Consider the following 12,226-nt stretch of genomic DNA (forward strand, 5'->3'; position numbering starts at 1 on the left):
TGAGGAGGGGCGACGTTCAAAGTATCTAGCAACTGGTACCAGGTGGCCACGATCAGTCAGAAGAGGTGCCAGCGGTGGACCACAGGACTGAACCGGTCGGGGTGTCCTGGCAGAGGCTCAGGCCTGCGCTCCCCCTGGACTCCCTGAGGCCAGGCCCGGACCCCCGCAGACCAGCCCTTGCCTAGTCCTGCTGGGACCCTCCCTGGAGACCGCCATGCACCTACTCTTGCTTAATTCCTTCAACAAGAATTTCCATGTTTGAACAAACCATCTCAGCTTTATTATCTCAAGGAGTTTAAATGAGATCTTTAAGAAACACATTTAAATAACAATTAGGGGACCATCATTAGGGGAAGGTAAACAATGCTTTCCTCTATTGGACGGTTGTGAACACTCAGCAATTCCCTGACCCATGGTGAATATCGAATACAAATACATTCATATATGTGCCTACTGTGAACACACACATTCATACCTCAGTGGACACACACACACACACACACACACACACACACACACCCTTGCTCACAACACAACCCGCAACACAACACCGGAAGCTCAGGAGCCGGAATGCACAGGCCCGCGCTTACTTGGCCATGGCCGCAGAAAACTCCTCGGAGCTCTTGGCCTTCTTCAGCAAGGCCTGGCCCTCAGGGCTGAAGCCATACACCTCTCTCAGGCTGCACTGGCTTGTCTTCAGGATGAAGCTGCAGAGTTGGGGGACCTCCAGCTCGACCTAGAAGACAGAGGAGCGGCACATTAAGACCCTCCATCAAGAATGTGAGATTCCCCAGGCCCACCCCCGCGGCCGAGGGCTTCCTCCCTAACCAGACACCAAGGGGAATGCTGTTGGGGAACACGGCATCTGCTCCCCAACACCGCAGGTGTCCTTAACAGGCCTCAGGAGCACTCCTGAATCAACCTAGACATAGCCCTACTTTTAAATATATGCTTTTATTCATTTCAGAGGGGAAGGGAGAGGGAGAGAGGGATTGAAACATCAATGATGAGAGAGAATCATTGATCGGCTGCCTCCTACATGCCTGCTACAGGAGATAGAGCCTGAAACCCGGGCATGTGCCCTGACCAGGAATTGAACTGTGACCTCCTGGTTATAGGTCGATGCTCAACCACTGAGCCATACCGGCCAGGCCCTATTTTTGATCTTTTGTTCTGGGGTACCGAGACTCTAAGCTTGGCCCTCATGCATGTCAAGGAGGATGTCTTTTACTGGTTCTAGAAGTGCTCACTTCAGTTATTAAAGGGGTACGACTTGTTAGAAGACATATAGCCTTAGGAGTGGGAGTTAAGAAGAAAAACAGGAAGTGGGAGGAAGGCTACCATTAGTTTTAATAGCAAAAGTGTCCTTAAAAGTTATACACACACACACACACACCCCAAAAAAAAAATCAGAAAAATCAAACCCATTCATATCTCTTAGGAACCATTCAAGCCTTCACATCTAGCTGGCGTTTAAACAGCTCCCTACTTGTTACCCAGAACTGTTCAAAAACATGCCATATGATGGACGGGATCCCTATTTGCACTATCTAACATGGGAGCCACCAGCTGGGCGTGGCTTTCGGGCCCTTGAAATGTGGCTGGTGGGACTAAGAAACAGAAGTCTTACTTTTATTCCATTGAAATAGTCACATGTGGCTAATGGCTACCTTACTTGACCATACAGACGATGGGGCCTTAGAAAGAAGAGGGCGGCTCTGGGCCTGGTTTCCCCACACGAACCCCCATAGTGGCTCTTAGCTTCGTCCCATATGAACACGCATGAGTGTGTCCAGCCTCAATATGAAAAGTCTGACTTGAGAACAAACCGCAAGCTTCCATTTTTCCCCTTTCCCATTTGTTTTTAGTAAAAGATGCTATTTGAGATGATAAACACTGCCTTTCAGAATGCTCTCCTGAGATGCCCACTCCCCTTGCTCACCCACCAGACTTCTCTCGTCATGTTCAATCACAATGACATCTTAGAAGCTGATGGGAAAATAAATCCGGTTGGCATTTTTTTTGGGGGGGGCGGGGAGGGTTGCAGACAACTTCTCAGCAAAGTGGCTTTCACACTGAGGGCCAGCTCCCAGCCCTTTGAGAACACAAACGTCTTGGCGTGATCTGGGTTTGCTCAGCCGTGGGCTCCGGGTCCTCCAGTGCCCCCCCTCCTACCTTGCAGTTGATCTTGGTGACACTCCTTGAATCAGTAGACGCGGGGGCTCCACTCGAACTCTCAGCTTCATAGTTGTATACGTACTTCCTGAGGTGCTTGAATCGAGTTGTACCTTCTAAAATGAGGAGAGATCAGTCAGCCACGCAGCAGAAATAACTCTCCTAAGAGTCAGTTCTGGGCAGAGAGGGGCAGTGGCATAGAAAATAAAAAAAAAAAAAGGTAATTTAACTCAAATTATTTTTAATTGACTTTGTATTATGCTGAATTTTCCTTTATCGATTTAATGTCTCCACCATGTTTTGCTGAGGCTAACGTTTCAATTAGCTAGATTTCCTTGAATATGTCACTTGAGATACAGGAGGTGATTTTCAAGTGGTGGGGCTCAGAAAATCTAGAGGAGAGACGGGAAAATTAAGAGGACAACATAAAGCAGAGATCTCTAATGCCTTATCAGCTGGAAAACAGCACAATCCTGTGGCTCTTTCTTGGTTCTCCTAAATACCTGAGGCGATGCTCATTAAGCATTAGGGGTATCTGGCTGACTGGAGAAACATCTGAAAGTTGTCATTGTGCTTGAGAGGAATTTTCTGAACCATTTGAGAAAAAGGGACATTTGAGACAGGCACCCAGCTGCAGTGATGGCAGATGCCCACCAGATGGCAGTGCTTCTCCATTAGAGGCCAGCCTCCTGCTCATAAGAACACAGGGTACCGCTGCAAGGCCAGCTCCCTTGACCCTTAGGGGTCAGGTAAATACAAAGGGGATCTGGGTCTCCGCACAAAGGTTAAAGTCAGCATTTGTTCACAGTCATGTGCTTGGAATCAATGATTAGCCACTGACAAACAGGACGGTGATGTCTCAGAATGTCCAGGGGCCAACAGAGTGACATTCCTTTCCCCACCCTACCCCTGGCCATGGATAGACAGAAGGTCAGGGAGAAGGGAGCTGAGACCCCTTGGGGTGGGCAGAGGCCCAAGGAATGGCTTCTTGGGCTCAGTGCAGTGCACATTAATCCCAGCATCCCAGCATCGTGATATGCAGGTGGGTGGGGATTTGGGGGTACCCTTCCCTGCCCAGTGGGGAAATGCCTTACTTGAACAGCTCGGGTTGACATTTTCCAGCACTTCGTCTTCTGTAAGAAATGGAGAAGGACAACTGTGGGTTTTTCCCGTCTTCCGATGGGCCCTGGGGTCTTATAGGGAGGACCTCTGCATGCACAGTGCCTTTCTCTTTTAGGAGGAAGCAGGTTCTGGAGAACCATCTCCCCAGCCCCTCCGTCACCTGCCCCCAGGCCTCCCCCCATCCTGAGGCTGGGGAGCCACCCAGCAGGCCCTGGCCCCCTGGCTCTGGACATGACTGCCCTCCATCTGACCCAGGTCTGAGCTGCCCCAGCAGGTCTGAGTCACCCCTCCTGCCACTGGCTTTGTGCCCCTCTGGCTGGGTTCTTGGACACCCTGGATGCTGTGCCCCAGCAGGGTGGGCGGGTTGGAGGCCGCGGCACTCACCTGCCCGGGCACCTGCCGTGATCATCAGCAGCAGCAGCGCCAGCAGCGCGGGGCCTGATGGGCCCATGGCCGACCTGGGCCTGCTACCTCCCGGCACCTCGCAGGCTGGGCCTGGCCTCAGGACGCTCGCTGGTTCCACACGCAGGGGTGCACGCAGGCAGATCTCCGCACTGAGGTGAGAAGGTGGGAATGCGCTCCCTGAGTCGGCACCCTATTTATATGAGGCCGCCCGCCCAGCTTTCGGAACGCCCAGAGAACTACCAGAGGTCCAAAGGGCAGCCTGCAGGCCTGTTTGCTTTTCCAGGGCTCCTCTCAGAACCCGAGGAGGGGCCTGCGGCGAGGGGGCTCCGCTGGGACCCAGGCAGAGCCACACCGGCCTTTCCTCTGGCTGGCTGGGCCTCTCCCCAGGGGGTCTCAGGGGGTGAGGCCATGGGGACAGTGGGCTGGCACCTGAGAAGCCTGCCTGGCCCAGCAGGGCCTTCAGATGACCAGGCACTGGGGCCAACCCACTCCAGCCCCCTGGTCCCACTTGGTAACCCACTGGGGAGCCAGCCCTGCACAGCCTCTTGGTGGAGACATGTTCCTCTCCATTCTTTCCCATTTGGGTGGACGTTGGGTTGAGAGGGCACCCCTAATCCCGATAGGTATCCGTGGCTGTGGTTATCTGCTCAGGATTCAGATCATGGGTAGGCAGCAGAGAGAAAGGGGAAGGAGGGAGGTCTGGCGAGTAACTGACCCAAAGTTACCCTGAGGGGCCTGAAGTCCCCCTGAGGGGCAAGGAGGTCATCGCCACAGCAGGAGCCAGGTGCCCAAATCGTCCAGAACCCCTCGTGAAGTGGGGGTCTCCCCACCCCCTACTCCACACCCCCCAGAGCCCAACCCTTTGGCAGAGTCCTCTGGGCAAATTGAGGGGAGGAGCCAGGGTTTCCTCCAGAGATTGGGAGGCTGGAAAGGAGAAGCAGAGGAATGGACTGGACATGCCATGTTCCTCCCAAACATCCGGGAACCTTCTCCACAGGACCTTTCCCACAGGAGACTATCCCTAGCTGTAGAGAATCAGGCTCAGTGCAGATCGCTGAGGACTGGCCGTGCCCACAAGGCACCTCCAATCTGGTTGGGGAGACAAGATGGGTCAACAGGAAGCTGCTGGTGAGCCATGGAGGTAGGCTGTGAGCGGGGCAGAACGGTGCGGGTATGCCTGCTGGCAGAGCGGGCGTGGGGGGCCCATGAAGAGAGAGTGTGGACTAAGGAATACCCAAAGCGCCTATCACAGAGTCACTGCTTGCTAAAATGTGTTGCTTCTGTGCCATATCCGGATGTAACCAATGATTGTGAAGCTGTTTAAATCTCCTGGTGGCAGGACCGATGATTCCAGAAGAGCCGTATTTTGAAACAGTAGTAGTGTACAAAGACCACGATGTGGGCCTTATTCCCAGCCTGGGGCTCCACGCTTCTCATTCACGTACGGTATCGTTGGGTTTAACACAAACCCCTGTGGGCAGCTACACTCGCTTCAATGGTCAGTTGCTTTGCATCCACGGTATATTCATATTGTAAAAGGGGGATATTACGAAGGTCTCAACCCAAGGCGGGCCAAGCCTACGCCACGGAACTGTGAAGGTGCTGGAGAAACTAATCACTCCAAAATGCCATTTCTCTGAGGATTAAAAATTTTTTTTAAATAAGATTTTACTTTTTACTTACAGCTTACACTCAATATTATTTTGTATTAGTTTCAGGTGTATTCTCTGAGCATTAAAAACAAACCCCACACACCTATTTTAAGTGGCTGACTTGCCACAGAAGGAGCTGCTGTATTTTAGGAAATGGTCTCTTTAAGGAGAATGGGTGAGTCACAAAGAAACCAGACAGAGATGGCTAACTCCAATTGACCAGCACAAATCCAGGCTTTCTCTGTTGGGAACAGCTGGAGTTGCTGTCCTTGAGTCAGCATCAACAGACAAATGTGATTTTTATGATTTGGGAATCAAATATGAATCTGATCACTTGGGGGCAGGGAAAACTTGTGGGGTGTTCGGCTCTCCCTGAGTTGTCTGTCATCTCTAAAGGAGAAAGCCTGGAGACTGGGGTGATCTCTTTCTTTCTCGGATTCCCTCTGGAAGTCACCCAGTGCCGGGCCTCCATGCTCATTCTCAAGTACATCAGCACCACGGCACATGTTGAATTGTTGAGTTGAACTTGAGCAGACTCACAAAAATACGGTAAGGCTTAGTGCATAGATTTTTCTTAAATTACAAAATCCACCTAGATCCTTTTCCAAAAGTGATTTGAAAATATAGTTTTATTTGGGACCACAGATATCACCCTTCATTCCTTCCCCTTTAAGCAGAACATTTCTCAATTCCCTCTCCTAATAATGCTTTAAGTTTCAAGACTATAGACCAGTTTTCATAGAGACTTCAAATAGAATGAAGAGTCAGAAAATCTTCCAGTATAAGTTACTAATTGAACAGAGAAAATATTAGTTCATAGAGGTCAGCGTTATGTAAAGGAAACCAGTGTCAAGAAGACCTGGAATTGAATCCTGGCTGGGTCACTTGGGCAAGTGACTTCACCAGCCTTGGTCTCTTTTTCATCATCCCTAAAACAGAATTAAAAAGATCTACCTTCCCCATAGGATTTTTTTGTGAGAATTAAATGAAACAATTATGTAGATAGTTGCGTTTATAGCATGATGCCTGGCAAAGAAAAGATCCTCAATAAATGGTAACTGCTACCACTTACTATGTGTGTGTTAGAGAGGAAGTGCCTTTTAGGGTACCGATGGGAGCTAGCTAACCACAACTTATATGAACACAGGCGAATAGGACGAAAATAGGAAATCAGTGCTGAAGAAAGGGTTCAGAAGCAAAATAGGGCATTCAGGAGGGCCACGGATAGCTGTGGCTGCTGGTGTATTTGAGACACCATTTGTCTCTGCTGATGCCTAACATTTCTGGATATTTGAAATCACTGTTCTCTTGGGGGGGAAGGAGGCTTTGCTCCCGCAGACAGACTAGTGACTCCAGCAGAGGCACACTCTGCTGTCACAAAGCTAATCTCAGTGAGTGGCGATGGCTTATCAGCTCATGAATGCAAAGTCCCATGAGGTGAACCATCAGTCTGAGTAATCACAGAGCTCTGGGTACCCATTAGAAAGCAGCCTGGCCAGCGGAATTTCAAGGAATTGGATAATGCGGGCTAAAGCAGTGATGGCCTCTGGAAGGGAGACTATGCATTCCGTTTATCGGAAGATGACCAGAAGGGTCCTGGCCCAGTCTAGGAAACTGTGGATGCTATGCAAGGCCCCTCAGAAGCCCACTTTCTGAGTTCAGTGTTGTTCTCATACTGAAATAAGTGCTTGGTACATAATTTGGTGAATGAAAATCAATGAATCGATGCCCTTCATATACCCCATGGCTAGCAGGATACATATGTACAGTGACCATGATGCTAAATAAAACAAGGGTATCCGATTTGATACAAAGTACCTCCAGCTATGCTGCTCGGAACACTCATTTGGCAAATAGGGACAAGTATTGACAATGATTAATTAGTCTATCTCTTTTCTGCTTATGATGGCATTATAATTGCAAATGATGCCCAGAAGCTGGAAATCTCGTCAACTTCAAGAATTATAGATGGAACTATGCCCAGTGTGGTCTGTATATGCCAACCTCTCTCTCTCTCTCTCTCTCTCTCTCTCTCTCTCTCTCTCTCTCACACACACACACACACACACACACACACACACACATACACATACACACACACACACACGAGAACTGTCAAGAAAAAATAGGGCATTCACGTGAATGGCACAGGTGGGAGATGGTGGAATGGGCCAGTGTCAACCAAATGGAGATATCACCAATGGATGATGAACTTCTTGTGAGGAGGGGAAAAGAAACCTTCCTACTCTGCCATTCTGCTTTCCAAGAACCAAGGTCAGAATGTTGAGCAGCAGTTCCTTCTGGGGGAAAGAGGCCCGAAGTCAGCACTGTCCATGTGCACTCCTGTGGGATGAAGTATCACTTCCTTGATGATGCAGAGCGCATCCATCCAGCCCCACCTACTGTGAGGAGCCTTTCCCTAGTCCAGCCCAGTTAGACCTCCGGGCCTCTGACCCTGATCTCCTATCAGTTTCTATATAGGGCAACGGACCCCAGCGGGCCTTTAGACAAACTGTCTATTGTTGCCCTGAACTTACATTTTTCTCCAGTAATATGACTTAATTTTTCACCTGTTTCCATAGTACCTTGACAACCAGAGAGATAAGCTTGAAGGGCAAGAATGGTATGCAGTTTTCACCTTTGTATCCCTCTCCCCTCTCCCTCACCAACACCTCTTCCAGGAGAGGCAGATAGTAGCTAAGGAGTAAACACTGTGATTATAATGTGGGATGGTCCTTGTGAGATAGGTTTGCTTTATATGTTTATAGCTTAATGCAGAATGTATGGTGAATTTGAATCAGTATGAGAAGGGGCAACATCTATAAACTAGGATCAAAAACTCTAAGACTCTGAGTGTTGGTTCCATCTGTGTGATGAGTGGACAGGACTAGATGACCTCTTAGGCCCATTGTAGCTCTGACTACTTTGATTCTATGAGGACGTGGTAATTTTAAAAAAGGCATAAATTATATGGGGTTCAAGCCTCAGGGCAGTTAGGGGCTGAGAATTCAGAACCATTAAGCAGGATGGGTTTTCCAGGAGGTGACCCACCTCTACAAAGACACACTGCCTGAAAAATAGAACACTCTAACCACTGAGCAACACTGGTCAGGGTGGTCAATTACTCTTTATCCATTTGTGTGTGTATGTGTGTGTGTGTGTGTGTGTGTGTGTGTGTGTGTGTGTGTTAGTTTTCTTTATATTATCATAGGACTAAAAACCAGAAAGAACTACCCTCAAAAGGCTGAGACCAGTGCTCATGATAAATGGCTGCCTGGCTGGATAAACAAGCCTCGCCATTCCTAGGACCACTGATTCTCTTTAAGGATTTAGGGAGCCCCTGAGCCTTCTGTCCTCTGAGAGCTTACCAAAAAGTAAAGGGGCATGAATATGCATCTCAGCTAGGAATGAGTGCCCATAAAGCACCCAAGGGGCGGTCTACACAGCTAGACCGCATTGGTCTAAAGTGCTCTTAGGGGCTCTGGAGGAGGTGAGACGTGAGCAGGATCTTGGTTGATGGGCAGGATTTGTGGAATTGGGTTGGGTGGCACCACTGAAGAGCAATGGCGGGAAGCTGAGACTATGTTTGACATGTTTGACAGCCTGTAGCCCAGCCAGCCAGCTGAGTCTGTGGACATGGAGAAGATGAAGAAAAGTCGGATGAGGACTGGGCGAGAGCATACTTCACTGTGCCTGGGCTGTGGACAGGACTTTCTGGCTAATTCCATCTTTGTTTAACTATGGGTTACTGTATAAACTGCATCTTATATATTCAGCATAAAATTTAGCACATATGGCATGAAAACTCTAGATTGTATAGAAGGCCATGGGTATTGGGCTGAACCTCTTGGTCCAGAGCTGTGAAGGGAAATGGAGGAGGGACAGTGTCAGACATGGAGAGGACCTGAGAGACTGACTCTAGATATTAGAGAAACGGAGGTCTTGACAGCCTGCGGGTTTTCCCCCATGAAAATAAATGGAGGTAGGGCAAGAACTTGGGTCTTCTAGTTTAAAATCTAGAATATTCATTCTACCTTAATTGCACTAAATCTACATTGACAACATAAAATTCCTTGGAGATTGCTTTCTGAAGATGATGAATCCTTGACACAAACTTGCCTTTTAATTTACTAGTCATTAAAAGTGAAAAACTTAATTGATTTTTTGTGGGTTTGTATTCAGAATAAATATTGCTATGTAACTGGTTATGTAGAATCACAGATACTCAGGGCCTCAAAGGGCCATTAATGTCATTGAATCCAACTCATCTCCCAATATAAAGGTTCCATCAATCTGAGAGTACCTGGCCACCCATTAGCAGGCTGCCTAACTGGTAGAATTTTGTGAAATTAGGTAATGCTCTAGTGAGCATAGCGATTAAGAGTTCCTAAAAGGGAAACTTCTCTGGCTTGTCAATCTATAGATGGCCAGATGGGTCTTGTATATAGATAGCAATGCTTTGTGGTCATATCTCAGGTTTCTGCTATTTCTGTCCCCCATCCAGGTCACAGACCATCCATTATAGGGAGAGCTGGGAAAGGTATCTACTTTGGAATAGAAGTTATTAGCATGGGGAGGAGGAAGGAGTCAGGCCACCCCCAGAACCCAGTCAGCTTTGGTCACTAAAGCAGAAGTGGGGGTAGAAACATGTACCAATTAGTTTCAGGGGCTCCTTCTCTTTCTTTTTTTTAATGGTAACATTTAGCTTTTAATAAAGTCATTAAAATATAATGGCCACCTTCAGTTGTTCTATGGTCAACCCTGGAAAGGGACTTCTTTTAAAAATAGTTTTATTGAGAAAAATTAATATCATAAAATGCACCCCTTTAAAGTGAATAATTTAATGGTTTTTAGTATACTCACAGGATTGTACAACCATTACCACAATTAATTTTGGAACATTTTTATCACCTCAAAAAGAAATCTTGTACCAATTAGACATCACTTCCTAAACTCCCTCATTCCCCCAAATCAAAGCACGGATCTACACTCTGTCTCTATATAGAGTTGTCTATGCTAGACCTTTTATACAAATGGGATCACACAGTGTGTGGCCTTTTGTGATAGGCTTTTTTCACTTAGCGTAATGTTTTCCAGAGTCATCCATGTTGTAGCATTTCATTCCTCTTTAATGCCAACCAATATTCCACAGAATAGATATAGCACAGTTTAATCTATTATCTATTCATGAATGATGGTATTTGTGTTGCTTCCATTTCATGGCTATTTTGAATGATGCTGTTGTGAACATTTGTGTTCAGTTTTTCTTTTTTGCATGGGCATGTGTTTTCATTTCTCTTGGTTTCACTCTTATGCCTAAGAGTGAAATTGCTGGGTAATGTGGTAATTCTATGTATAATTATTTGAGCAACTGCCAGACTATTTTCCAAAATGACTGTACCATTTTACACTATCACCACCAGTGTTTAAAGGTTCCAATCTCTTCACATCCTTGCTAACACTTGCTATTATCTGTCTTTTTCATTATAGTCTTCCTAGTGGGTGTGAAGTGATATCTCATGATGGCTAATGATGTTTGGCATCTTTTTGTGTTCTTATTGGCAATTTGTATATCTCTTTTGGAGAAATGTCTATTCAAATCCTTTGAGTTTTGAACTTTTTAATTGAGTTGTTTTTACTTTTTATTAAGTTGTAAGAGTTCTTTATATATTCTACATATGTTTCTTATCAGATATATAATTTTCAAATATTTTCTTTCATTCTGTGTGTTGTCTTTTCACTTAAAAATATTTTTATTGATTTCAGAGAGAAGGGAGAGGGAGAGATAGAAACATCAATGATGAGAGAGAATCATTGATCAGCAGCCTTATGTACATGCCCCCACTGGGGATTGAGCCCACAACCCAGACCTGACTGGGAATCAAACTGTGACCTCCTGGTTCATAGGTCAATGCTCAACCACTGAGCCACACTAGCCGGGCTCTTTTCACTTTCTTGATGGTGTTCTTTGAAGTACAAAAGTTTTTAATTTTGATGAAGTCCACTTTACTTATTTTTTCTTTTGTTACTTGTTCTTTGGTGTCATATCTAAGCGCATTGCCTAAAACAAGGTCAAGAACATTTATTCCTATACTAGAGTCTTGGTGCATAAAATTCGTGCACGGGGGGGGGGGGGTCCCTCAACCCAGCCTGCACCCTCTCCAATCTGGGACCCCTTGGGGAATGTCCGACTGCCGGTTTAGGCTCAATCCCTGCACCCATAACTGCCCTGGTTGCCCCTAACTGCCCTCTCCTGCTGGCCTGATCACCCCTAAACCAGCAGTCAGACATCCCTCTTGCAATCTGGCACTGCTGGCTCCTAACTGCTCACCTGCCTGCCTGCCTGCCTGCCTGATTGCCCCTAACGCCTCTACCTGCCTGCCTGATCGCCTCTAACCACCTCTGCCTGCCTGCCTGATCACCCCTAACCGCCCTCCCCTGCTGGCCTGATCACCCCTAACCACCTCTGCGTTGGCCCCCGGCCACTGTGGCTTTGTCCGGAAGAAGGACCGGATGACCGGAAGATGTCCAGTCTATCCGGTCTAATTAGCATATTACCCTTTTATTAGTATAGATTTTCTTCCAGGAGGTTTATAGTTTTAGACCTTATGTTTATGTCTACGCTCTATTAATTTTTGTGAATGGAGGATTCCTTTTGAGCCTTGTTTTTAGACATTTCCAGGTTCCATGAACCTGTGCATAGCCACGAGTAACCTCTTCCGCCTCCCTGCTAACAGGGCGTGACCTCTTCCCATGTGAGGATGACATCAGTCCTCTTGCTCAATGAGCAGGGTCAGTTCCTTATCAGTGCACTGCACCTCCTGGGTGCTTTCCAACCAGTGACCAGTCACATGGAGCTGAGAGCCACAGTC

At 47.3% G+C, this 12,226-nt stretch overlaps 1 protein-coding gene across 1 annotated transcript in view; it reads right to left on the reverse strand.

Annotated features, from left to right (window-relative positions):
* APOB (apolipoprotein B) overlaps positions 1-3,857 on the reverse strand; it is a 38,362-nt gene extending 34,505 nt beyond the window's left edge. The window contains exons 1-4 of the mRNA XM_079792717.1: positions 3,682-3,857; positions 3,270-3,308; positions 2,176-2,291; positions 591-736 (exon numbers count right to left, since the gene is read on the reverse strand). Of these exons, the coding sequence (XP_079648843.1) occupies positions 591-736; positions 2,176-2,291; positions 3,270-3,308; positions 3,682-3,748 (368 nt within the window). The 5' untranslated portion in view covers positions 3,749-3,857. The remainder of the gene's footprint in view (positions 1-590; positions 737-2,175; positions 2,292-3,269; positions 3,309-3,681) is intronic.
* Between the last annotated feature and the right edge of the window lie 8,369 nt (positions 3,858-12,226).

This window comes from Cnephaeus nilssonii (genome assembly GCF_951640355.1).
Source record: "Cnephaeus nilssonii genome assembly, chromosome: 15".
Lineage (NCBI taxonomy): Eukaryota > Metazoa > Chordata > Mammalia > Chiroptera > Vespertilionidae > Cnephaeus > Cnephaeus nilssonii.